A 27,562-nucleotide genomic window follows, 5' to 3' on the forward strand; every position below is an offset into this window, starting at 1 on the left:
GACGTAGAGAGAGGGGTACTACAGTGGACTGACACTCTTCTATGCAAAGTAGCTGGCTGTCTGTCCATAAGGTCGCTGAATATGTCGCTATTCCTTTTTTTGGAGAAATAAAGTCGCTAAGTTGTCAACTTTGTCTCCAATTCCCCGCGCATAGGCAGGTTACACGCACCTGCGCAGCATACGTAGCACATCGAAATAATCGCCGAGTGTGTGCAAATGAGAAAGGGAGATGATGATGAGGTTGGTTATAAAGCAAAATCATATTACTCAGCTTGGACCTTTTAAAACAGCAACATTTGAACAGCGCCAAAAGTGTATCGCTTATGCCCGACGTACACGCTTCATATGAGCAAATAGATGGAACTGGAAAGCATTCTGTTCTAAATAAAACTACAGTAGACAGACCGTTCATCCTAAAATCCGAATAGCCCTAGATATAGTAGCTAAGCGTGTATTTAGACAGACGGCACAGTGCCAAAACACATACAATTAGATGGAAAGATTATCCTACTACGATTACAAAATGATCTGATTCAACCGTACCTTCAGTAGTAATCCGCCACCCACGGTTAGGTTTGATTCACTCCATTATATCCCAATTATAGAACTGCTTAAGTGTGTCAAGTGAAATTACATGTACAGTTGTGTTCAAAAATAATGGCAGCGTGTTTTAAAAACTGAGTAAACTTCAAAATTCTTATAATAGCTTTTATTTTCATAAACAGAAATTCATTAAGAACACTGCGCATTCTATTCCAAATCAAAACATAAATTAATCAAAAAGAAAATGGAATATTAGGATGTTCAAAAAATAAGTGACTGCATTTTTCTTTGCAAACTCAAACATTTACTGTATGAACTGAAAAATGCGTGAATATTGATCTTTCCTGTAACTCACTAAACTAATATGTAGTATAACCACTGTTTCTGAGAACTGCTTCACATCTGTGTTGTATGGAGTATGGACCAACTTCAGCCACCTGCGAACAGGCATTCCAGCCCAGGACGACTGGACTACATTCCACAATTCCTCTGCATTTTAAAAATTTTGTTTTATTTATTTGCCTCAGAAATAACATTTTTGATGTCTTCCTACAAGTTTTCTTCTGGATTAAGGTCCAGAGATAGGGCTGGCCACTCCATAACATTAATGTTGTTGGTCTGGAACCAAGATGTTGCACGCTTACTGGTGTGTTTGGGGTCAATGACTTGTTGAAACACCCATTTCAGGGGCATTTCCTCTTTGGCTTGAGGCAACATGACCTCTTTAAGTATTTTAATGTATTTAAACTGATCCATGATCCCTGGTATGCAGTAAATAGGCCCAACATCATAGTATGACAAACATCCCCATATCATGATGCTTGCACCACCATGCTTCACTGTCTTCAGTGTACTATGGCTTGAATTCATTGTTTGGGGTTGTCTGACAAACTGTCTGCAGCCCCTAAACCCAAAAAGAACAATCTTGCTTTAATCAGTCCCCAAAATGTTGTGTCATTTCTCTTTAGGCCAGTCAATGTGTTCTTTGGCAAATTGTAATCTCTTCAGCATGTAGTTTTTGCAGCAATGGGACTTTGCGGGGGCTTCCTGCCGATAGCTTGGCTTCACATAGGTGTCCTCTGATCGTTACAGTATTCACAGGTGACTTTAGACCTTCTTTGATCTCTGTGGAGCTGATCATTGGCTAAGTCTTCGTCATTTTGGCTATTCTTCGATCCATTTGAATGGTTGTTTTCCTTTTTCTTCCACATCTTTCTGGTTTTGGTTGCCATTTTAAAGCATTTGAGATCATTGTAGCTGAGCAGCCTATCATTTTGTGTACTTCTTTATGTTTTCCCCTCTCCAATCAACTGTTTAATCAAAGTATGCTGTTCTGGAACAATGTCTGGAATGACCCATTTTACTATTTTAAAGTGAAATGCACTATAACCAGGTTGCACAACATTTGCTGCTTTCATCCTGTAATAGGGGCCACCTGTTTGACACCTGTTTTTTCACAGAATGAATGACCTCACTAATTTAATTTCACACTGCTATTATTTTTGAACAGGCCCCTTTTAGTTAATTATTCAATTACACAGAAGCAGCAGCATGCATGTCAGGACTGTTTGGTCTGTTGGTTTTTTATTACTCTGCTACACCTACTAGTAAGTCTTTTGCAAATACAGTGATTGATCTGGTTAGTGATGTTGGGACTGCTAATATTTTGAACACAACTGTAAATGCTTGCGAGTCACCCTTTATATAACTGTAGACGTCATAATCAAATAATTTCAGGCCAGAGCGGTTTCATGCGATGTCACAATACTCCTGCGCCGATATTTTGGTAATCGAGTAATCATAATCAATAAATAGCTGATAGATGGGTACAGCTATATACGTTTATTACTATTTTCCAACACAACACGAGCTGCCAAGTCAAATCCCCTTCCATGGATGCACCACATGGATCGAGATGTCCTGAAATGCATGTAAGCAATTGTGCAAAAAACAAAACAAAACAAACAAAAAAATGTAATGCAGACAAATAACAAAATATTTGTACTAATATCTAGCCTGAACACTGCTGAAGATGGGGAATTTTTTTCCCCTCCATTTTGCTTGAACGGGAGACAATCATATCGATCAGTGCATTTGTCACCCCTTACCTCCCACTGGAAATTTTAGACAAAGTCAAATACAAAGTAACAAAATACAGGCGTAAGACGCTTGTTTGTGTGTCTTGTGTCTGGTTTGGCTTGCTGGAGAAATTGCCAGCCCTATTTCAGGTCTAGTAAGCCAAAGGGGGCTATCTAAAGCAATGGCTGCGAAATACATATACACTTCAAGCTTACAGTTTAGCTACAATGTTAGCAAGCTGGCTCATCTGCTTGTTCGGGACAGCTAAAATGAGCCAAAAAAGAATGTGCATTTAAAAAATCATTAAAACACATCTGAAGTAATGTAAAAAAAAAAACAAACAAACAAAAACCTTTATAAATGTGTGGCCAAATGTGCTGTTTTATTATTTTTAAATATGTGATTTTGTGAAATTACTAGGATGACTTTAAGAAAATAAATAAATGGCAAGGAAGGAAGTTGGGCTTTTATTTTGTGTGGGGAAGCACTTCCTGGGGTAGTCTAATGTCGGTGTTTTTCACACTGTTTGTTGCTGAAAAATCTTATGCTCCGTTGTTGACGGGTCCTATTGCTGATTCCATGAATAGAAATAACTGCTTTAAATTTTAATATCGTTCAAATAATTCTAAGTGCACTAAATTAAACAGAGTAGGTAGCTGGTCGGTTACCAAGACGGAGCTGTCTAGATGTTGAGCTGGGTCAGGTGTTAATACAAAAGGATTTTGAAGCCATAAGGTGCCGGAATGAGCTTTTTCAGTTTTGGTCAAAGTGCTGAAATCGACATAGTTTTGAATGACGGTGAAACAAGGAAAAAGGTGGAACATAAGACAGAAGATGGGAAAAAGGAAAAATATTTTCTGTTCTACGACGGCGAGACGGTTTCAGGAAAAGTCAACATAACCCTTAAGAACCCGGGAAAAAGACTCGAACATCAAGGAATCAAGATAGAATTCATAGGACAGATTGGTAAGTAACATCCTCATCTTCAGTATAGCTACATTGTTTCAGAATTAAACGTCAACCTTTATACCGAAACTGTAAAGGCGTCTAAATTCTGGTGATGTTTGCTGATGTCGCAAGCAAGAATCAGTTCTTAGCTAGGCTGTACCTTTATATTGCGCCTTCTGTATTTGGTGAGGAGGGGGGGGGGGGGGGGGTTAATATAAAGATTTAATTCATTTTTGTGATGTCAAGATGTTACTGCTCCTGTCTCGTGACACATGTGACATCCGGTGCAAAAAAAAATCGCATTATCAATTGGCCTTTGGCCTGTCGCAAGGATCACGTGACGAGCGTCTTCTCCCTTGGTGTGGCGTTGTTCAGGCGCATAAAAGTCCGCAGGAAGCATAATTATTAGGCTAGGGAGGTCGCCGATATATCGATCTATCGAGATAGATGGATGGAGAGGGGAACTGCCTAGCCTAGTAATTATGCTTCCTCCGGACTATTGTATATGTGCATGACTGACGAATCATAATCAAATATGTATGCATTTTATTTTGAAGGAGGCCATTAGATTGTTTGCGAGATCTGTGTCATACGTACGTAAAAGTTTGTAATTAAAAACTTATACGTAGATGTGCTACAGACGAGTCCTGCACACACAGTTACACAGTCTCTGTAATGTTTCTTAATTTTCTGGTTTCAGAGCTGTATTATGACAGAGGGAACCATCATGAATTTGTGTCTTTGGTAAAGGACCTGGCTCGGCCTGGTGAAATGACCCAGTCTCAGACTTTTGACTTTGAGTTCACACATGTGGAGAAACCATATGAATCGTACACCGGCCAGAACGTCAAACTCCGGTATGCATGTTCTGTTAAGAATGATGTAGTGGCCCTACTTACATATGGTTACTGTATTAACTGGTTTATGCAAAAAGAAGAGTCACGCTGATGTGCTTTTGGAATAAGCGGGGCTTAACAAAATTTATCTTATTTTTAAGATGCTAAAGGATTGGTTAAATCTATTTTCATCCAGACCTTAGCACCCATCATTTATAAATGCAGAACATGTTTAAGGCAAATAAAGACTGGGTTGAAAAACAGCAAACATATCTTTTGTGTTTCATCTCATTTCTTATTGTAATCATAAGATGCTTCATCTGAATGTTGTTTTATTTCTCCAAGCTACTTTTTGCGAGCGACCGTCAGCAGAAGGCTAAATGACATCAGCAAAGAGATGGACATTGTAGTGCACACACTCAGCACGTACCCCGAACTGAACTCCTCCATCAAGATGGAAGTAGGAATTGAGGACTGCCTACACATTGAGTTTGAGTACAACAAGTCCAAGTAAGTCTTAGCAGTAGTGTCAGGTGTGTGCACACTGTGATACTAAAGCCTGTTTCTGCTAGGCTGCCGTGCTTTTTTCAAGTTTCAGCATTAATATAATACCTTCTTCTAAAATGCACCTGAAATCCTTGATTAATTGCATCACGCATGTTAGATTTGGTTGATATCTCGCATGATGTGAAGTTTGGAAACTGGATCTCATCAATCATGTTGTAAGCATCTGTGAAAAGTAGGTAAACAGTAATTAATTGAATAGTCAAACGTGTGCTTATAGTCACTTCTCTTTCTCTCTCAGGTACCATTTGAAGGATGTGATAGTTGGTAAGATCTATTTCCTGTTGGTGCGGATTAAAATCAAGCACATGGAGATTGACATCATTAAGAGAGAGACAACAGGGACTGGACCCAATGTATACCATGAAAACGACACAATTGCTAAATACGAAATCATGGATGGTGCACCTGTCCGAGGTATAGAGCAACAGCCAAAGCTGAATCATTCTGAGATTTAGAAAGATTTTTGATGTTGCCTTTAACGCTTTGATTGATGTTTTGTATTCTGTTGAAGAAGACAAAATAGGGTTAGACTTCCAAACAGAGAGAAATTTGTGCTGCAAGTAATTCTTTGAGTACATTTTATTACAAGTCCAGTGAAGTGGTCACAATTGCATCTGGTTTACCTTAGCAACATATTTGCAAAACAGTCTAGTATACTGGAATTTACTAGTTATTTAATTGGCCTTCAGTATACGTAGTAATTCCGAAGGCGCCATCAATTCTTTACTTTTGTATGTGCAGGTGAATCAATCCCAATCCGACTCTTCTTGGCTGGCTATGAGATGACGCCTACCATGAGAGATATCAATAAGAAGTTTTCAGTTCGCTATTACCTCAATCTTGTTCTCATTGATGAAGAGGAGAGACGCTACTTCAAACAACAGGCACGTATGGTAAAAGAGTCTGTGTTAAGGGTGCATTGCCGCAACTCAGCCTCATGGTAAATGACTGGTCCAAGACACACAAGACTTAATGTGCATTAGTTTTTGTGGCATGCCCTATAATGAAATACAATTTTTGATGGCGCTCACATTCGTCATTCATGTTATCCTTCAGCTTCTGTGTTTATATGCAACTTTTTCAAGAAGCGGAGCAGCTGTGACCCGAAATGGGTTAGATTTAGCCACAGGGGTCTGTTCTCTGCCCATGACCCTATTTTCTGGTGCTTTCATGCACCACGTCTGATGGTCACCACCCCGTTGCCTTTGCTTTTAGACGTGGAGGACATGCCGCGCATGTTCTGCATATATGTGACAACATATCTGAAGTCCCTCATGCCTTGAACCCTTCGGGGATCCCAGTCTGTTTCAAGTGTCACCGTGTGCTGGTTGTGCAGGAGATCACGTTATGGAGGAAGGGCGACGTCGTGAGGAAGAGCATGTCTCACCAGGCTGCCATCGCTTCCCTGCGCTTTGAAGGCTCTGCTGGTGCGGAGAAGGCCCTTGCACAGACCAGGGAGGACAGCCACTGAAACCAGCTGTCACTTCAACATCTGGAAACATCTGAAAGAGAAAATCTGTGTTCGTGTGCCTGCGTGCGTCTGTGTGTGACTGTGTGTGTGTCTGTGTGTGTCTGTGTCTGTGCCTGCATGCGTCTGTGTGTGTGTGTGTGTGTGCCTGCGTGTGTGTGTGTGTGTGTGTGTGTGTGTGTGTGTGTGTGTGTGTGTGTGTCTGTGTCTGTGTCTGCATGCGTCTGTGTGTGTGTGTGTGTGTGTGTGTGTGTGTGTGTGTGTGTGCCTGCGTGTGTGTGTGTGTGTGTGTGCCTGCGTGTGTGTGTGTGTGTGCCTGCGTGTGTGTGTGTGTGTGCCTGCGTGTGTGTGTGTGTGTGCCTGCGTGTGTGTGTGTGTGTGCCTGCGTGTGTGTGTGTGTGTGTGTGCCTGCGTGTGTGTGTGTGTGTGTGTGCCTGCGTGTGTGTGTGTGTGTGTGCCTGCGTGTGTGTGTGTGTGTGTGTGTGTGTGTGTGCGCGCGAGAGAGACAGACAGAGCACATCTTTTAATTGTCTGTATATGGACGTGCACCTCGGGCGCAATGATTTTCGCCATTCCTAAACATTTAAATTCGTGACTGTAAAGCTCTGAAGTAGATTTTTTTAAAGGGACGTAATTGAGGAAAGGCTATTTGTTTAATAAAAGCAAGACATGCGTGTTTTGTCTGCGGATACTAAATTATTAAATTTAATTCCAATTGTATGGTGCATCAAAAAAAAAAAAAAACCCCTCTACAATGTGGTGTTACATTGCTGTTTGTTGTATTTATTTTCTTTTTCAGATGTTTCAATAACATGGTACAGTCATCTTAATTAGTGTCCATGATAAAATAGCTTATAATTAATGCATTTAAATATATTTGTAGTGATATTTCCAGCTGTTAGATCATATACTTTTTATCTTTAAATTAGCCTTTTCTATTATTACAGCTCATTCAAGCACTTTCGGTTTCTAATGACATTTTAGAGAGGAGGGTCATAAGTTGCTTGAGGTTTAATGTAGCATTAAGAAGGACCAAACTCTCAATTTATTGGGGCTTTTATGACAAAAAGTGATCACACTTACAAGTTCAGTATTAAAACAGCTGAGACACACTCCTTATATTCTGAGGGCATCTGAATTGGATGCCAATACTAGAATCTTTTGTCTAGACATAACTTTTCATTCTATTTCTGTCATTGTTCTGTAAATGTGGTGCCAGCATTTATGAGGCTTTAATAATTTTCTTAATTTTTGTGCCTAATTGTTGATTACCCAGTACAGTACTGAAAGTAAGATCTCGTCGCTGCCTCAAAAACTTCTAACCATTAACTAACTCTTAGGGAATTTGCTAACAGAAATCTTTGACTAATAACTTAAAATAAAATGTGAGGTCTCAGTCATTTTGAAAAATGTAGAGAAGTATTAGTGTACATGATAGCCTTGCCTAATTCAGTGCCCCACTTGTGGAACGCTATAGCGTAAGCTACATGTGGTTTTTTTTGTAGTGACTTGGTAAAGAATGTAGCTTGCTTGTGGCTTCCTTCCGGTAGAGCTCTGAAGTTGTTGACGTCTCTTAACTCCCATGATCATTGCTTCACATGTATGGTTTCCCGGGCGTTTCATTGGCATTTCATGTTTATTCCCAAACCATCTCATCTGGCCAGGATGCCACAGTAGCGTCATGATGCAGCTCTTTTGGCCGAGCCCTTCCTTTGGTTTCCAGAGTGTTTTCTCTTACAGCGTTTGGCTGTTGACTAGTCTAGCAGCATGTGCAGGGTTAAACGTGCCGGTGCTTTAGCCTTATGGGGAAGTGCTATTGCCGTGGGCCTGGGGCATTGTTAAGCCCAGGAGGGCTTACTTGGCCAAAACCCTTAACCAAGTCACGCATGTGTTGTCGACAGCAATGAGGATTGCTGTGCTTAAAGTTTGCGGAAGCCACAGTTTGGCATGCCAGTTGTCCTGACAATTGTTTTTCATTTTTAGTGGTTGAGGGGAATTCAATTTTTTTTTTTGTTTTTATTTTGCTTGCAGTAGGATACAATTTCTAACTTCCTAATCATTTATCATTGTGCAGAAAAATATATGCTTTAAACTGAATAAGTCAAGCAATTATATATTATGTATGTACAAAATTTATTTACAAGTCTGAAAATATATATGATTTTAAAATGAAGTCATTAGAAAAATCGCTAATGCCAAGCTTTAGGGTACTTGCAGAATTAGTGGGAAATGATTAAAACTCTTAGGTGTTAGATCAAAATATAAGGGTTTGCAGTACTCAAGCACTCTGACTATGCTGTCTCCACTTGTATCCTGTGTTCTGTAAATTAAAATGTGTTTTTACTCTGATTGACCTGATTAAAACAACCCTCTGCCAGTTTGAGCTCACCTCTGTTAAATTGCTTGTTAGTTTCTTCTCCCTCACCGGTCCCAATTCTCATTCATCCAGTTTTACGCCGAAGATGAAGCTGATATTTACGTTGGCTTGATCGGGGATGTGGGGAAGTGTAAGCCATGTAGAGGCTGCAAATTCTTGTGTGTTCATTTTGGTCCCAAAATAAAGCACCAATGTGTCCTTTATAAGATAAATTGACCAAAACTTACCAGTTGACCATTTAGCATGTTTTGAATTTGTATGCATGTTTCTACCCTTGGAGAATTGTGGATTGCAAAAAGTACCTGAAAATAGTTGGGAAAAGTAGAAATGAATGACATTTTATTCTTTGCAACAGTTTCCGGTTACTTTTTTAAAATGGTCTATTCTTGTTCTTTTTTAAAATATATTTTCAAGATTTAGAATGCTTGGTGTGCAAGCATAGACACTATTAAACTGTGTTCCCTGTTTGCAGTATGTGCTCATAACCACTAGGAGGCAGTCCCATTCTCCTGTGCAGAACTGAAGGTTTATGGCTGCCGTATTGTAAGACTTGTGTCTTATTCCAGAATAATCTATGGTACACTTTATGCTGTAAAACCAGAAGATTGGGAGTTACAATGGTTGTCACAGTGATTCCACTGTGTGTAATTTTATTGTGAAGATGTATAGATCGGCAATTTCTACACTCGCAATATAGTCTTTATTATTTTACGTGATATTACAATTGATCCAAGATGCTGCATTTCCAGAATCATTATTTTTAATGTAAGCTGCCTTCAGCCCAGATAGCTATATGTTCTGAATGGTATGTAAGGTGTCTCTGTTACAGTAGCTGGTCGACTGGCAGAGGATGTATTGATATTGATCAGTACGTGGTGCTGATGGCTGTGTTTTTCAGGCCAAAGATTGAAGCAGCAGGAAGAGCTGCGTCTCTCAAGAGCCCATTGATTATATCCAGGGGAGAGTCTGCCTGCTCTGGGGGTAGCTGAATGAAAGCCTGCTCTGCAAATGCACTAATAATACGTGCGGCAAATAATACCATGTTTTCTTTTAGGTTTGGTGGTGCTGGCTTTGAAAGTATAAAGCCTGGAGCAGACTGAGAGAGACTATTGTACATAACCTGTATCAGCAGGAAGTATATCATCACTGGTTCATTATGTGAAGCTATGGGAAAGAAGGGTAAAAAGGCTGCCTTTCAGGAATAACCACGGCAACCGCCTCAAGTGCAATGCTCAGCTGTGCCAGCAGGTTCCTATAGCAACGGGGGCCTCTCCGTCATTCTGACTTTTTTTTTTGGACTGTTGTGTGAAGGGAGCTGTATGTGTGCATGTATGCACACGCATGCGTGTGCTGGGGAGGGGGCAGACAGGAAAAATCAGGTCATCACTGTTTGTCCTTGAGTGGGCTTACTGATTTATCCCACTCACATCCTTATTAGAAATCATCATGTAATAAAGGCAGAAATTTAGAATGAGGAAATGAGAGAAGCTTCCAGAAAGATTTCTTATGAATTTTTGTATTATGTCATCACCAAAAGGCCCTTACTTTTCTGGTTTGATATTTATTTGATATTTTGTAATATTTGTCTAAAAAAAAATGGGGTTTTGTATTTTTTTTTATTGGATAAAACATTCAAAGTGTGTTTAACAGATCTATAGGTGGGCTAAGCATTCTGTGAGAGATGATGTCATTTCTGGATTTGAGTTTAGCAGAATATTCCTCCCCCTCAATACAAGAACAGTCTGGTCTGTTTTCCTTACTCTTTCTTCTGCTTTACAAACACACACACAAACAGTTTTTGCAGTGTGATATGGTGCATTATCTTGCTCCAAGAGGCCACTGCCATTAGACAATACCATTGCAAATAAAGAAAAAAAAAATTAGCTAGGTGCTATGCGTCAAAGTAACATCCACATGAATGCCAGAGGCCAAGAACATTGCCCAGAGCATCTAGCGCAGCCACCAGCTTGCTTCCTTCCCATACTGTATCCTGATGCCAGCTTTCCCTCAGGCAAGTGACGTACATGCTCATGGCTGTCCACATGTGATGAGCCAGTGTGTGTGTGTGTGTGTGTATATAAACAGTCATATAAACTGACTACTAATTCAGAAGCATTTTGCTTGGACAGCTGAAGGACATATATATATATATATATATATATATATATATATATATATATATATATATACACACACACACACATATATATATATATATATATATATATATATATATATATATAAAAGAGAGAGAGAGAGAGATTGGGACGCATCATCAGTGATGTAACCTGGAGTCATCGGATGTTTCGGGTCTCTCAACATCAGACACCCTTGCCCAGGGGACCCAGCTGGGGTTGATCAAGCCCCGACTTGCATCCCAGCCGCTACCCATGGATCAGCCCTTCTGAGCCAAAGCCATCTTGTGGCTTTGTCTGCGGCTTCAGTTGCAGATTGTATGGCCCTCTTCTTAGCCATTCCTGAGATTTTCCAGTCAAGTGAGAGCTACGCAGAGGGAGCGACCTGCAAAGTCTCTACAGCCCACTTCTATGGGCTCATAGCTCGCCCTCCAGCCTCTGCCTCAGCACATCCCCAACAGTGCCTGGTACTTGGCATGCTTCCTCTCGTTAGCTTCATCCACACGCTCTTCCCAGGGCACTGTAAATTCCAGCATGATCAGTTGTTTTGAAGCGGCAGAGGTGATGTTTCAGCTATGTGCTGAGGAAACCTCAGCTGCCTTCCCAGATCAAGCTGTAGTTGCCAGTTGGAGGCTGTGTGGAGGAGGCCCATTGTTGTTCTGGGTCGTGCCTGAGGTTTATCTCCCACTTTGATAAAGGTGATTACCTTCTTTTAGGCGTGATGGTGTTTATTGGTGCTGATGGCTGAGGCTATGCTCTCAGCGACTACCTTAAGCACCTGGTCATGGCGCCACCAGTGGCGACCGTCTGCAAGTGCCTTTGGGCAGCTGCTGAGGAGATGTTCCAAAGAGCCTCTTCTGGAGCAAAGGAGGCAGGTAGGTGTCTCGTTCTTTCCCCAAGCATGGAGGTTTGCTGGACTTGGCAGGGTATCGTAAACCACCTGCACTAGGAACTGGACACGATGGAAGTCTGCCTGCATGATGTTTAACCAGGAAATCCTGCACTGCAGTGTATTCTCCCACCTAGTCCACGCTCCCTGTTGCCGGAGTCCCACTGCCCTGCTGACTCGCTCTTCCTCCACACCTGTTCAGTCACTCAGGTCACACAATAGTTTTATATATATATATATAATAAATAATTTTTCGGCATTGCTGGTTCGTCTATTCCTTCCTTGATCTTGCCAGTCTTCTCCATGTCGGTCCCATGCTATATTATCTTTCCCTCTCTGTGGAGGCCTTCTGAGTGGGTAACACTCAGCAACTGCATGGGTTCATGGTTGAATCTCACAACCTGCCTAGCCCATTCATGCTTCCTGTACTCCAAGACCAGATCTTTTACTCCACTTCTCGACCTGATCTCCTCGTTCCATCTACACCGTTATGAACTGGTGCTCCTCCCTCTTTGTTCTTGTCCAGGTCTCACTTTTATTTAGCATCGCAATGAAGATGGTGCTATTGAAGAGGGCGGTGCGGGTGGACATGTCCAATGTTCCCTTCAGCGCAACCTTAACTGAGTTGAGCGCCGTGCATTCTGATCTTATCCTGTGCCAAATCTCACTCTCCAAATTGCATCTCATGTTCAACTCCCAGATAGATGTACTCCTCCACCACCTTTATTTCATCGCTTTCAACTATAATCCGACCAGGTGCTACACCATCAGAGCGCATGAAATTTGTATTTATGTGGTTGCTCTTCAGGCCAACTGCTGAGCTTCTGGCGTTCAGCTTGCTCAGCTTGGTCTGTAGCTGCAATGGGTACGATGTGGTCCACAAATCAGAGATGGGTCAGCAGCTTGCCATTAATCCATACGCAGCCATCCCAGTCTCATGCTGTAAAAAGCTACGGAGAGATGGTGTTTCCTTAAGCCCTCCTTGAATGGGACTCTCACTGGTGGTGACAGCAGGGTCATGTCAGCAACCAGAGTTCGCCTGCCTGAGTAGTACTGTGCTGTGACTCCTTGCTTCTTGGGGGACTGTAGCGCTGCATTTATATTGACACAGTCGAGGGCCTTCTCACAGTCAACGAACACAATGCACAGAGATAGTTTATACTCTCTTAATCTCTATAGTAGCTGTGTCACAATGAATATGTGATCTATCATGCTGTTGTTCTTCCTAAAGCCTGCCTCTTCTCTAGATTCATCCAGTTGTTGGGATAATTTATTCACAATTACCTTTGTGAACAGCTTATATATTTGAGGCAGGCGGCATATAGGGCAGTAGTTCTATATGCCTTTGCTATTGCCCTTCTTGTACAGCAGAATGATATTCAACTCTTTTCACTGAGAGGGAATTTTTCCTTTTTCAAGATAGTGATTGAAATGTAGAGGGAGAATTTTCCAAAGCTATTCTCCCCCTGACTGCAGCATCTCAGATGTTATACCCTCTTATCCTGATTATTTCCCTTTATTCAATGGATGGCACTTTCTCTTTTATATGATCCAATAATGGAGGCTCAACCCTCAAGGACAACTTGAAAAGATTTGTGCAAAAGGCTTTACAAACCTCCTCCACTTCCCCTTTAAAAAAGCACCATGATGCCATCCTTGTTTTTCAATGTTGTCACCTCTGTCCTGTAAAGTGCCAATTCCATATAGCATTTCTTGAGGCTTGAGGCAGTCCTCAGGAGTCTTTCTTTCCAGTGCCTCTCAGTCTTCCACCAGATGTTGTCTTCTCACCTTACATAGAACAGAATACTCAATGTGATCTTTACCGTTTTCATGTTTGTCTGCCTCTCCAGGAACTTCTTCATCTGCTCCAAGATACTTCCCTTGGTTTCCTTTTGACTGGCAACCTTTTCCTTTCTCAAGCACTCCAACTTCTGGACCAGTGACTCATAATCTTCATCTTTTCCCTGAAACCGATTCAAGGTTTTCCTTTCCAGTGTAGTTCCTCAGCTGTGTCTCATTGAATACATTCACTCGCTGGTTCTTCAACCTCAAATGCAGCGCTTTGTCTTTCTTCTCTCATCCAGCACAATCTTCACCCATTGTGGTGGTCACTTCCAGTGTTGAACAGTATCACAATTGAGACGTCCTGCAGGATTCATCACTTGGCAAGGATTAATCTCATTCCAATCTCTTGCATTCAGAGAGATCTAGGTCCATCTCTTCCTCCTGGAAGGAGGCTGTTTCAGATTTGTCATCATTGCTGGCACTACGGGAGCATAGGCCTGGACAATTTTCAGGGTGGCCATCCTTAAGAGTCACATGTTCAGTACTCCTATCTGAGAAGATACAAAGTTGCTATAGGTGACCTTTGAGGTCCATTCCTTGCTGACAATGCACCCAATGCCTTCTAATGCTCCTGCACTTCCCAGTCTGAAGATGCTTCTATCTCATGCTCAATTCCTTCCTGTGGCATGTTTCGCAGAACCCCAAGAAGTCACACCTGATATTTTTGTTATCCTCCATGACATGGTTCATGGCAATCCCCCTTACCAAGGTTACATATGCCAAGGTTAATCCTTTTGCCTAATAGCTTCTTGGTACCTGAGATTCTTAGCAGCCTCTCGTCGCTCAGATTTCACCTTGCTACCGGGAAACGGTTTGATTGATGTACAGGGTACTGAGGCCCTTTTCAATTTCCATTTTCCATTTTTCCATTTGCTGTTTAGCCTTTAGAGTATAGCCTCCCTGCTGGGTAAGTGAGCAAGCCATTAACTCTCCAGTATAGCTCGCTTCTGACCTCTACTAGATGGACTATATGCCCACTTCTGCTTTGGCAGTCCACCTGTAGGGTCAGCAGTCCGGTACCTTTGTAACAAGGTAGGGCCTGCCAGGGTATATGTGTACCCAGCTACCATAGCTACCAGATAGCTATTGTTACTAATGCACCACTTTGAGGCACTGAAGTAGGATTCTACAACTGCATTGTACTGTAATAAAAGATGTAGGAGGCTTGCACAGCTAATGAAGGACCTCTGCCTGAAACATCCTGTCTCTCAGGAAACCTTGTGTTCATCAATTCTCTCTCTCTCTCTCTCTCTCTCTCTCTCTTTCTCTCTCTCTCTCTCTCTCTCTCTCTCTCTCTCTCTCTCTCTATATATATATATATATATATATATATATATATATATATATATATATATGCACAAACACCTGCCCTTTCATGATTGGAGCTTTCATGTAAGGAAATTCAACCCTGGAGTGCAGCATATAATCAGGTGAGTAAGTTTTCTGTGGTGTGAATCCACATTAGAATGGGAAGATTGAGAGACTATGTACGAGGCAAGGTCATTGGTGCTAGACTAGCCGGGTCCGGTAATTCAAAAGCTAACAACCCTGTAGGGTGTTCTCATGCAACAGTGCTGAGAGTATACTGAGAATGGTGATGTAATCGAGGAAAAACATCCAGTGAAAGGGGATCCTGTGGATGTACACACCTAGTCAACTAAAGGGGTCGGAGGAAGCTGTCAAGAATCGTTTTGATGAGCAGGCAGTGCACAGTTTAGCAAATTGCAATGAAATACAATGCTGGTGCTCCAGCTAACGTGTCTGAATGCATGGATGGGCTTTAACAGTAAACGACAAAATTGATTGTCAATGCTGTCTAGGAGAAACAGAAAGATAAAACTCCAGTGGGCAAAAGAGCTCAAAAATGTGTTTACTGAGCTGTGGAAAAACATCTCCTGGTCAGATTAATCCAGATTTCTGTTGCACCATTTGAGGCTCAGAATTTGAAAAGCATAGCACGAATCGATGAGCCCTTCCTGTCAGAAGTCAAAAGTTCAGGCTGGTGGGTGTGAAGTGTGGGGAGTGTTTCCTTGGCACACCCTGGGTCCTCTGATACCTGTGGATGGACGTTTGGACAATAAGACTTACCTAAGCACTGTGGCCAATCACGTTCATCCCGTCATGGCAGCTGCTTACCCTAAGGCAGAAGGACACTTTCAGCAGGATAATGCACCATGCCACAAGGGTCGTATAGTCATAAACTGGTTCTAGGAACATGATAGAAGGTTTTCCTTGCTTCCCTGGCCTTCACAGTCCCCATATCTAAATCCTGTAGACCATCTCTTCAACGAGGTAGAGTGGGCTGTTCAGTGTATGTCAGTACTTCCATTTAATTTGCAGCAACTGTGAGAAGCTCTCTTGTCTGCATAGGACAAGATTCCTGCAGAATGATTTCAACACCTAGTGGAATCAGTGCCATGATGAATTGTTGCAGCTCCAAAAGCCACTGAAGGTCCACATCACTACTAGATGGGTGTCTATTAAACGTCACAAATATAAGGCATATGAACGTTACACTTGTTGGTTGCATGAATATGGTGAGATGTTAAAGTTTGTGGGATCCATGGTTTGGCATGCCAGTTTTCCCGGCCATTCTCTAATGTACACATTTCAGATTAACACTGGTTGTCATTTTCAGTGGTTGAATGGCAGGAATAGCCTGCGGAGGAAAAAACCTGTGATATGGAAGTAGTATTACTGAACACAGCATCACCATAAGCATCCTCCTCTCCAGCAGTCGTATGCAGAAAAGAGTGCGTGAGTGTGAACTGGAGAGAGCTTTGTCTATAATCTGCTAGATCAGATGCTAATCTGTTACGTATGCATGATCCCTATCAGCCTGTGCACGCACAAAAGTACCGGTCACATCAGTGTGTTTATGCTCAGGTTTGTAAGTGTTTGTCTGTGTGCGTCTGTGTGTCTGTGTACACAAAGAATGGCGATCAGATTAAAACCAGCCAGGGATTAGAGGCAACGGCCACAAGCAAAATGTGACATCACAAATGGTGTGTGCTTGTGTGTGCATTACAGAAGAAAGGACGTGATTCAGTGGTCCATTTGAATGGGCATAAGCCCCTAAACACTCCATCACTTCACATTAGCTAAAGCCCCCAACCAGACACATGACCTGTGACGATTTTTACTGAGGTAATTTACATGGAAATTGGCCAGTTCTTTTTTTTTTTTTTTTTTTTTACAAAGTTATCACATTCAGTGTGTCAATAAAACCTACCAGTGGTGAATAAAAGTATACCTTTTGTCGATCTGATAGCAAGGATAAATGTTGCCTGCTTTGTATCTTTTGTCTCTGTTCACACAATCCTTATCTAAGTCGAATTACCTGCTGCTGAACATTAGAGTCATTAGGGGGGTTCTATGTGCATGGGTGCACTTTTGCACCGTAAATATGCTGCCTGCGAAGGTACAGAGAGTGCAGGAGAATGGCTGGGTCTCCAGCCAGCACCCCAGAACAGCGCCTGACAAAAGGAAGCCAGGTGTGAATGAACCTTCCAGCATCTCCTTCCTCGCCACCATCCCGTTCTTGTGAATATGGAGGCTTCAGACAGAAAAAGAGAGAGAGAGAGGCAGGGAGGGAGGATGGTAGCAAGCGATGTGGGGGCGGGGACCGAGCGAGCAAATGAGGTGGATGAGGAGAGCAGCAGGAGGGGGAGGGGCGAGAATGATTCGGTGAGTTGCCGTAGCGATGCGCAGGCTCCGTGAGCAGAGAAGGGCTGCTGCTTATTGATCAGAAGGCGAGCTGCCGCACCTCCGCTAGCTCAGGCTGTGAACAAGAGCGGCTGCGCGCAAACACACACGCGCACGCGCACCCCCCCCCCCCCCCCCTACACAGCTATTGTGAAAGACTTGCTCGGCTTGTGGGTCTGTGTGCGTAAGACGGCGCATGAGGGTCAGAGAGAAATGAAAGTGTCTGCTGTCGTTGCATCGTGCTCGGGATTTGCTGATGGTGGCACGGTCCCGGTCTGCTCGGACTAGGAGCGGCTCTCTCTAACCTGCGACACCACAAGGAGACGGAACTGCAGGTAGTACCCTCCCCTCTCTTCTGTCCAGTCCTCTATTGTTTTCACTATATCTCCTTCTCTAGGGAATGTGTAACCTTGGTCTTCCATTCTCTCTATCCCTCTTGCTTTATTTCTCCTCCTTTCTTCATCTTCCATACATTGTGTGTGTGTGTGTGTGTGTGTGTGTGTGTGTGTGTGTGTGTGTGTGTAATTTTGCCATACATTAACACGATGTGATTTCTAACAAGACACAGCATAATTTATACATATGCGATGGACAATGTGTCAATAACATTTTATCTGTTTGGTATATTGAATGGAATTTTGCTCATTCTATTCTATTCTGCTCTATGCTCCTTTAGTCGTGTCTGGACTGATGGATGGTGCCTTGGTTTGTCATTCATGTTTGTTTCGTCCCAACCGTCTTACTCCACCATTTTTTTTGGCTCAGCTAGCGGCCTGGTAGATACTTGCTACCTGTGATGCTCATGCCGTATTAGACAGGTCAAACCAGGTGTATAGACCAGTTAAGACATGTGTATTCACTATATTGCTGTGGATAGCAATTGCATACAGTCATTTTAATAAACTGCAAAAACATTTCTTATTTTTTATTTTAGTAATTCTTATGGAATTTTTATGTTTATTAGATTTTATTTTAGGAATTGCAGCATAAATTTGAAAAGGATTGTTCCACAGAAGCATGATTCAGAGATGGAAAGGTCACTGATTTTAATGAAAAAGGATTTTTCTTTTTCTTTTTTCGTCAGCTATGAGATTTGCTTTTCATCGATTGGCCTTTTGTCCACATTCTATTTCCAATCCGGCACAATGCTGCCTTTTCCTGCCCCACAGTGATTTGGGTGCTACACTGAGTGACCTCTCCTTAGTGTTCAGATAATCTACTTAGCACTGTTTGCTGGGTTTTGGCTGGTTTTGGGCCCCAGGCTTGCGTGTATCTAAAGCTAGTGTATATAAAGATCAAAGATTATATCATAGACACACACACACGTGCACACAAACAAAGAGGCATTAAGGCACTGTAAAGCAGCAGATAGCATTAGTGAAGGGGTACTTTGCTGAGTAATGCATTGCGGAGGAAAAGGCCTTTAGACTGGCCGGATTAAATGGACTGGAGATGTTCAATTTCCACACACCCTTGCCTTTACAGTAAAATAACAGAGTGACACTTTGTGAAAACCTATTTTCTTGTACTTCTATTCAAGCAAAAATGCCTTAAACAGGCCTCCAAAATAATTAGTTCACTTATCTTGCTTTAAATTTTTTAATTTTCTTGTTTTAAAATACAAAGGTGTTGATGGCATACGTATATATATTTAGTGTGTATTTGGTGTACATAAGATATATTATGTGATATATTTTATATGTAGTCTTAATCGCCTTCATGTTTACTGCTTTTAGTTCTTTTCTGTCACTGAATAAGGCATGTGGCCTTATGATGAAAAGTTGATATGATACCGAAAAGACGTTGTTGAAGTTATGGCTGTAAATAGCTGCTTAGAGACCAAATAGTTCAACTACTGTGACAAGCTTGTCCTGTGTAGAGGTTTTTGTAAAGTATAAAAGTTCTGAACCTTCGTGTGATGTGACATGAATAAATAAATATCCTACAATGGTTGAATGAAGATTTAATATTCTACTATGCTAAGCAGCAAACCTGGGGAGGGGCTATTACCATGGGTTAAATCTCTTTGTCATGTAGCAGGCTAGAGAGAAACCCTTCTAGATTAAAAATTCCATGCAACTGGGCATGTGCAGTCTGGAGGAGTTTGGAGCCTGGATTAACCAGTGTGCAAGTAAGGCACAGTTATAAGGGAGAGGTCTCTACATGCTTTACTCTCTTTAAAAACAGATTATGAACAATATTAGGCAAAGACTACATTACTCACTTGGATAAGAATAAACTATGATGTTTTTTTCAGTATTGTAGACCTAGACTCAATATTTGCAGATACACTAAAAAAGCAACGGAAAATGTTTTAACCAGTACAGTCTTATTAAATGAAACCTTTTGAGGGTTATGTCAATTCAGTCATTTTAAACCTAATGTGAAACACAGAGTGCCATTCTTGCGAACATAGATAATTCACTAGACATCCATAGGTGGTTTATTCACTTCTGCACTTAAAATGCCTTCCCTTTTACTGCTATTATATACCCAACACTGGCTTGCCTCTTGTACGGGCTTCTAATTTAAGCCTTAACATCAATGTAAGGTTGAGTTGCTTTATAATTCATGCTCTGCTAACTCGCATGTTTTTGTTGCTGTGCTAGTCAGGGCTGTGACTGAGTCGACCTTTGAGCAGGCACGTGTGTAACGCCAGCGGCATGGAGGCTCCGCTTGTCTGCCTGGACGAGGAGTTCGAGGACCTGAGACCGTGTAAGCTGGATGAGCTGGAGGCAGAGCCGGCGCCGGCCCCCTGCAGGCCTCGTGGAGCCCCAACGCCGCCTCTGGCACCACCGGTCCGGGAGGACTTCTCCGAGCTGGAGAACTTCTCCGAGATGATGAGCTTTAAGTCCATGGAGGATCTGGTGAATGAGTTTGATGAGAAGCTCAATGTTTGTTTCCACAACTACAACACGAAGACGGAGGGCCTGGCCCCTGTGCGCAACCAGTCGCACACTGACGAGGATGAGGAGCGACTTCAGGATGAAGAGTGAGTCTTTTCCTTTGTTCTCCATTCAGTATTCACATGTATTATACATTTTTAAAAATGTATATGCAGATGTCTGTTATATTCAAAGTAAATATCGTCAGCCTTTATTTACAAACAACAGAGATATACAAATGTACATTTAAAGCAAGAAAATGAACAGCCACAGATAAAATCCTTGATGGCCACAGTATGCATTTGAAGCATATATATAAGGCTACGTTCACATTACAAGCCACATAGTTCAGTTCGGATTATTTGCTCAGATTGGATTTGTTTATCTTGACGGTTCACATTTATAATTCCAAGTGATATGTATCTCCCTGGAATGTAAACATTCATACACACACTGATATGTTTATGCACTAATCACTGACTTACCAACAACCAAAATCCTCATATTTGTGGGATGACTCATCGTAGTAAAACAGGCAAAATGGGGCGCTCAGGTATGCATAGCATTTTGCTCTGAAGGACAGCAAACAGTTCGTCAGCTGTACTTGATCAGGTCAAGAAGGCGTGAAAAAGGCTTTTGCTGTTTTCGCAGCTACAGACGTCCCTGCTGTTGCATGCGTAAAGGCGAAAGGCCGCGTGAGGCACGAGCTGACCATTCCCATTTCAGTCACATGGCCAAGACTTGGATATGAATCCCATCTAGGAGCACCTAAGAAAGTGATTCAAAAATCGGATTTGAAAAGATTATTTGTGTGTCCGCACAGCCATAAAAGATAAGATTTGAGTCACATTAAGGCAAAAATCACTTCAGTCACTTCAGCTCGGGAATGTGAACATAGCCTAACTTTGATGTCCATGTCACATCAATACAGCTTCCAAAATGCATCTTTCAGCACATCTCCAGAATTCTGATGTGTATACGACATAAAAATATCTCAGTACACCACTCATGTGTTATGCGTATGTATGTATGTGTGTGTATGTGTGTGTGTGTGTGTGTGTGTGTGTGTGTGTTCATGCGTGTTCACGCGCGCTTTGGTCCTGAATGATTTATCATATTTTTATGTGCTTCAGAGCTTTTGTTTGTCTCAGCCTTTCTCTGTTGGCAAGATGTCACCACACTGTTCTTTGGCTGAGAGATGTCATACAGTTTTCACTCTGCTTTGAATATAAAATTCCTCAGTCTAAATATAGTGCGGTGGTGCAGAGCTACTTTTCGGTATTTTTATTGACCCAGCCACACTGAGTACGTACCCACACATGCATCCGTTAAATGAGCGATGTTGGCGAAACAGTGGGTCTTTTTCTTTACGCTTATTCAGCACAAAATCAAAAGAGAGACAAGAAAATAAATGATTTCATCTCTTTATGACACAGTGAACATGCATCCACTATGCCGTCACACATGTACATTACAGTACCACAGTAGCCTACTGAATGATTGTTGTGTAGGTACATAAATACATTTCAGCAAAGAATGCCTGTGTGCTCACGTCTAGTCTCAGTGTGCTGGTAACGGCAGCAGAAGGCTCCTTTGAAGCCTTGTTGTGCTGGCGAGTCGGTTCAGGGCCAGCGTGTTTTGGTGCTAGTCAGAGGTTCCTGCAGTGATCTGTTCTTCTTCCCTGTGGCTCGTGTTCCTGGCCTGAATTCACACACACACACACACACACACACACACACACACACACACACACACACACACACACACACCTGTTCCTGTTCCAGAATTCAGTAGAAAAGATCATCCACATACTTAGACGATGTGCAGCTCTAGAATTTTTTAGTTTTATACTGCTGAGTGAGAATTGTGGAACCCTGGTGACTGGATGTTTGGTCTGGTTCCAGAACATGAGATGGGTCAGTACCAGTTTGTTCCTGCTGTGATGCTGCCCTGGAAGTCTTTGGTGCACACACACACACACACGCGCGCGCGCGTGTTTGTGTGTCTAATGTGACAGCCTTGTGAATAAGTGCTTGTTCCCCGACTAACTGGCCAGTGACATCGGGAGGTGTGGATCAGCCCATTCTAATAGGGACACAGACAGGAAACAAAAGAACATCTTTGTCATTCAATTTGTTATGTAAACATGGAAATTAGTTGTTGCTTAAGGGCATGAATCTGGCTAAGACATCAGATTTGTTAATATTATAAGCCTGTTTCCAGGTGTTTTATAGGAGTGAATTTCACCTAAATGGTTTAAACATTTCAGACACATCAAGTATAGTTATTCCCTCTTTAAATCTTTCAAGGATTGTTAGCATTTCTCAGTGAGTTCCATGCCATGTGTTTGTTTTGTGCACTTTCTAGGTCATGTCTCTCTGTAACCCACATGGGCTGTGTCTGTTGTGTGCTTAGCTTGTTTTTGTGTGTATAAATGTATGTGTTCGGGTTTGTGTTTTTAGTGTGTGGGACGCTTTGACTGATAACTACATGCCATCCTCTGTGTCCAGCTGGGACAGCTCCAATTCAGAGACGCTGAACGGGAACCTCTCAGACGATGAGGTAAGTGAGTTAACGATCAATTCTTCTAAAATCTTACGGAGTAGCTACAATGTATTAAACGTTGATGAAAAACCATTCATGTCTTGTACATTATCGGTTTGAATACAGCATTATTATAAAATCTTGTACTCCTTCTCAGTCTGTCAGACAGTCTGTCTGTGACTCTTCACATCTTTTCACATATCCGTCTGAACACAGCATTATTGGGAAGACTCGTACTCAGAAGTAATATGCCTGCAACGAAAGATATTTGTCTATCCAATGCTCTTTCTCACTTTCTCTCTCGTTCTCCCTTTTTTTGACATACAGCCAGACTCTTGCTTCTGCACCAGACACACATTGTTCAGGCAGAAAATAATGGGTGTTAGAAATGCAAACCCTTGTGCTCTGACTGCTTCTCTCAGCCACGCCTGAGTCGATGACCAGCAGCAGGATGAGACGCTGCTCCCACTCTGCTCTCTGCACTCAGACCTGCTCTGTTCACAGCACTCTTACCTTCTCAGTTTTCAGCACTCAAACACAGAAGAATGATCAGGATTATTTCAATAAACAGATTCAATTAAACCACTGAAAGATAAAAACATGTAGATGATTTTTCTTTCTAGAAGAATTATTTGCCCCAGTATATTCTGTTGTGTGATGATTCACCTATAAAGGTTTATGTTCATACAAACCTTTTTGGGAATTTGTGTGTTCAGGAAAGGACAGCATACACTAGGCTGTAGCAAATAGTCCAGCATCCAGGGCAGGGTCCAGCATCCAGGGCAGGGTCCAGCATCCAGGGCAGGGTCCAGCATCCAGGGCAGGGTCCAGCATCCAGAGCAGAGTCCAGCATCCAGAGCAGAGTCCAGCATCCAGGGCAGGGTCCAGCATCCAGGGCAGGGTCCAGCATCCAGGGCAGGGTCCAGCATCCAGAGCAGAGTCCAGCATCCAGAGCAGAGTCCAGCATCCAGAGCAGAGTCCAGCATCCAGGGCAGGGTCCAGTTTTCAGGGCAGGGTCCAGCATCCAGAGCAGAGTCCAGCATCCAGGGCAGGGTCCAGCATCCAGAGCAGAGTCAAGTTTTCAGGGCAGAGTCCAGCATCCAGGGCAGGGTCCAGTTTTCAGGGCAGGGTCCAGCATCCAGGGCAGGGTCCAGCATCCAGGGCAGAGTCCAGCATCCAGGGCAGGGTCCAGTTTTCAGGGCAGGGTCCAGCATCCAGAGCAGGGTCCAGCGGCCCTGAACATAGAACTCCAACTCTTTACAGAAACACAGAATCGAGTAATTTGCTACTCTGCCACTTGCCTCATATTAGCATGACACTAATTCTGTCACACTTAGATTGAAGGTTGCCATAACGACCCAGCTACTCCTGTTCTTTTTATAGATCCATGAAAAGGAAGAGGAGGAAATGAATGAAAAGAATGAAAATGGTAACTGTCTGAGTGAGGAACCTCTCATCACTGCTGACCAGGTGAAATGGCCTGAGCGTGGCCACGTCCTCTAAGCACTTACCAATCATGGATTCTTCCTGTTGTTAAGAGGAAGTTTGTTTTTTGAGCCTAGTTGTATCAGTCATGGTGGAACAGTGGTTCGTGTAATGGTAGACTCAGAGCTAGATTAATTTGTCCTGTCTCAAGTTTAGTATAGTAAGCTTGATTGAAACTGTTGTGTGAGGTGATTTAATTCACGCAAGGCTTTTGCAAAGTGTCCATACTCGGGTAACAGTGCCATTTGTGCTTCGTTATGTGTTATCCTTGACCCTTTCATCAGGTGATTGAGGAGATTGTTGAAATGATGGGGAACTCTCCTGATCCGGGTGAGACTGAGGAAGAGGAGGAGGAGGAAGAAAGTGGGGTCTCCTCCCCTAAGAGCAACTCCTCTCTGCTAGAGGAGATCCGCATTCTCTCTCAGGCTTCAAATAACAACTGCTCCTACGAAGGTCAGACAGCAGCCTGAATGAAACATCTTGAACTAAGTGGCCTAACAACCATCTGAGACACCATATCTGTCTATGATCCAATAATGAATGATTTGGCAATATTGTTCTTGTGACAGTCATGCCAATAAAGCTACTTTGAATCATGAATGCAGGAGATAAACATCCAGCCAAGCTAAGGTCTCTCAGCATATGCCCTCTCTTTAGTACAGTGAATATAGATACTTAATTCTCTTAACAAATGGTTGAATGTAATGCAATAACACCTACAAGAACGTGCATGTATCGTCACCTCACTAAAGGTTTAAGCTCAAATTAGTCAAATTGAAGCCTAAGCATAAGCAGCAGTGCCCCCTTGTGGTGAAACAAAGCATAATAAATTGCGTCTTGGTAATTAATTAAACTGCATTAATTAATAAATCTGCATTAATCTCAGGCACTGTTGCCTAGACAGATCAACTTCTGTCCTGACACTATCTCAAGAAATCTCAAGAAAAAAAAACATATAAACCTGCGATAGCAGTATAATACTGAGGAATGTTTTAATATGGAAAATTGTCATGCTCTTCTTATGATGTATGATGTAGGATTGGTGTGACTCACATATTAACCTCACCTGCAGACTGAAGGTTTTGATTATGAGCTGTGTTTTTTTGTTTTTTTTTTTACTTTGACCATTAGCACAAACCAAATCAACTTAGCCTCGCATTCTAACCCTCTATGGCAGGCCTGAGTCTGATGCCCAGTTCCGCCCTGATGGAGCTGCTCCATCGCGTGCAGGCAGCGATCCAGGAATACTCGGAGGAACTGGTGGCACAACTCGCCCGTCGCGACGAGCTGGAGTTCGAGAAGGAGGTGAAGAACACGTTCATCTCGGCCCTGATGGAGGTGCAGAATCGGCAGAAGGAACAGCGGGATCTGAGCAAGCGCCGGCGCAGGGACAAGGCCATGAGCATGCAGACCACCGCCCGCCCGGAGAGGCCCCCCAGCATGCCGGCCAAGGTCTGCCTGGCAGAGAGAGAGAGAGAGAGAGAGAGAGAGAGAGAGGAGTGAGTGAGTGTGAGAGAGAGAGAGAGAGAGAGAGGAGTGAGTGAGTGTGAGAGAGAGAGAGAGAGAGAGAGAGAGAGAGAGAGAGGAGTGAGTGAGTGTGAGAGAGAGAGAGAGAGAGAGAGAGAGGAGTGAGTGAGTGTGAGAGAGAGAGAGAGAGAGAGAGAGAGAGGAGTGAGTGAGTGTGAGAGAGAGAGAGAGAGAGAGAGAGAGAGAGAGAGGAGTGAGTGAGTGAGTGAGAGAGAGAGAGAGAGAGAGAGAGAGAGAGGAGTGAGTGAGTGAGTGAGAGAGAGAGAGAGAGAGAGAGAGAGAGAGAGGAGTGAGTGAGTGAGTGTGAGAGAGAGAGAGAGAGAGAGAGAGGAGTGAGTGAGTGAGTGTGAGAGAGAGAGAGAGAGAGAGGAGTGAGTGAGTGAGTGTGAGAGAGAGAGAGAGAGAGAGAGAGAGAGAGAGAGGAGTGAGTGAGTGTGAGAGAGAGAGAGAGAGGAGTGAGTGAGTGTGAGAGAGAGAGAGAGAGGAGTGAGTGAGTGAGAGAGAGAGAGAGAGGAGTGAGTGAGTGAGTGTGAGAGAGAGAGAGAGAGAGAGAGAGAGGAGTGAGTGAGTGTGAGAGAGAGAGAGAGAGAGAGAGAGAGAGAGGAGTGAGTGAGTGTGAGAGAGAGAGAGAGAGGAGTGAGTGAGTGAGAGAGAGAGAGAGAGAGAGAGGTGAGTGAGTGTGAGAGAGAGAGAGAGAGAGAGAGAGAGAGGAGTGAGTGAGAGAGAGAGAGAGAGAGAGAGAGAGAGAGAGAGAGGAGTGAGTGAGTGAGTGTGAGAGAGAGAGAGAGAGAGAGGAGTGAGTGAGTGAGTGAGTGTGAGAGAGAGAGAGAGAGAGAGAGAGAGAGAGAGAGAGAGGAGTGAGTGAGTGAGTGAGTGTGAGAGAGAGAGAGAGAGAGAGGAGAGTGAGAGAGGAGTGAGTGAGTGTGAGAGAGAGAGAGAGAGAGAGGAGTGAGTGAGAGAGGAGTGAGTGTGAGAGAGAGAGAGGAGTGAGTGAGAGAGGAGTGAGTGTGAGAGAGAGAGAGAGAGGAGTGAGTGAGAGAGGAGTGAGTGAGTGTGAGAGAGAGAGAGAGGAGTGAGTGAGAGAGGAGTGAGTGTGAGAGAGAGAGAGAGAGAGAGAGAGGAGTGAGTGAGAGAGTGAGTGAGGAGTGAGTGAGAGAGGAGTGAGTGAGTGTGAGAGAGAGAGAGAGAGGAGTGAGTGAGAGAGGAGTGAGTGAGAGAGGAGTGAGTGAGAGAGGAGTGAGTGAGAGAGTGAGTGAGAGGTGAGTGAGTGTGAGAGAGAGAGAGAGAGAGAGAGGAGTGAGTGAGTGTGAGAGAGAGAGAGTGAGAGAGGAGTGAGTGAGAGAGGAGTGAGTGAGAGAGGAGTGAGTGAGAGAGGAGTGAGTGAGAGAGGGAGAGAGTGAGAGAGTGAGTGAGTGAGGAGTGAGTGAGAGAGTGAGTGAGAGAATGAGAGAGTGAGTGTCCGCCCGCTGGTCAGTGTGTGTATGTGCACGAAAGTGAGAGGAAGGAGAAGCCAGAGAGAGAATGGATTAATTAGTACATTTGTGCATGTTTTTGTGCGTGAGAGCCAGAGAATGAAGGTTAAGTGAAAGTGAGTGAGTAAGAGTATCTGAGGAACTTTCTGTAGTCAGAGAGTCTCTGGTTAATGGGCCAGAAGCTGACATCCATTAGCTTAAATTGCACTTAGCACTGGAAGCAGAGGAAGGATTCCCAGACATCCACTCTCATCAGA

At 43.0% G+C, this 27,562-nt stretch overlaps 2 protein-coding genes across 4 annotated transcripts in view; both read left to right on the forward strand.

The window, feature by feature from the left end:
- The first annotated feature begins 3,108 nt into the window (after window positions 1-3,108).
- vps26bl (vacuolar protein sorting 26 homolog B, like) lies at window positions 3,109-6,562 on the forward strand. Its single transcript, XM_027000672.2, has 6 exons — window positions 3,109-3,588; window positions 4,271-4,427; window positions 4,752-4,916; window positions 5,212-5,387; window positions 5,715-5,857; window positions 6,310-6,562. Exons 1-6 carry the CDS (start codon window positions 3,366-3,368, stop codon window positions 6,442-6,444), a joined length of 999 nt encoding a protein of 332 aa, XP_026856473.2. The 5' UTR covers window positions 3,109-3,365; the 3' UTR covers window positions 6,445-6,562.
- Window positions 6,563-17,523: 10,961 nt separating this feature from the next.
- fez1 (fasciculation and elongation protein zeta 1 (zygin I)) overlaps window positions 17,524-27,562 on the forward strand; it is an 11,346-nt gene continuing 1,307 nt past the window's right edge. Inside the window, exons 1-6 of one of the 3 annotated variants that reach the window (XM_027000537.2) lie at window positions 17,524-17,727; window positions 20,002-20,384; window positions 22,788-22,839; window positions 24,205-24,291; window positions 24,591-24,759; window positions 25,484-25,758. In XM_027000537.2, coding sequence (XP_026856338.1) covers window positions 20,056-20,384; window positions 22,788-22,839; window positions 24,205-24,291; window positions 24,591-24,759; window positions 25,484-25,758 — 912 coding nt within the window. In that variant the 5' untranslated portion in view covers window positions 17,524-17,727; window positions 20,002-20,055. Of the gene's footprint in view, window positions 17,728-20,001; window positions 20,385-22,739; window positions 22,840-24,204; window positions 24,292-24,590; window positions 24,760-25,483; window positions 25,759-27,562 lie in introns of all 3 variants that reach the window. The other 2 variants (XM_027000536.2, XM_027000535.2) reach the window with 2 other exon arrangements.

Source organism: Electrophorus electricus, chromosome 17 (genome assembly GCF_013358815.1).
Source record: "Electrophorus electricus isolate fEleEle1 chromosome 17, fEleEle1.pri, whole genome shotgun sequence".
In the NCBI taxonomy this organism is placed as follows: Eukaryota; Metazoa; Chordata; class Actinopteri; order Gymnotiformes; family Gymnotidae; genus Electrophorus; species Electrophorus electricus.

Excerpts from the sequence above, each read along its gene's own strand:
- vps26bl (XM_027000672.2), top strand. The coding sequence starts at position 3,366 with ATGAGCTTTTTCAGTTTTGGTCAAAGTGCTGAAATCGACATAGTTTTG. Across the intron at positions 4,428-4,751 it reads GGCCAGAACGTCAAACTCCG|CTACTTTTTGCGAGCGACCG; the intron begins GTATGCATGTTC and ends TATTTCTCCAAG. Across the intron at positions 5,858-6,309 it reads GACGCTACTTCAAACAACAG|GAGATCACGTTATGGAGGAA; the intron begins GCACGTATGGTA and ends CTGGTTGTGCAG.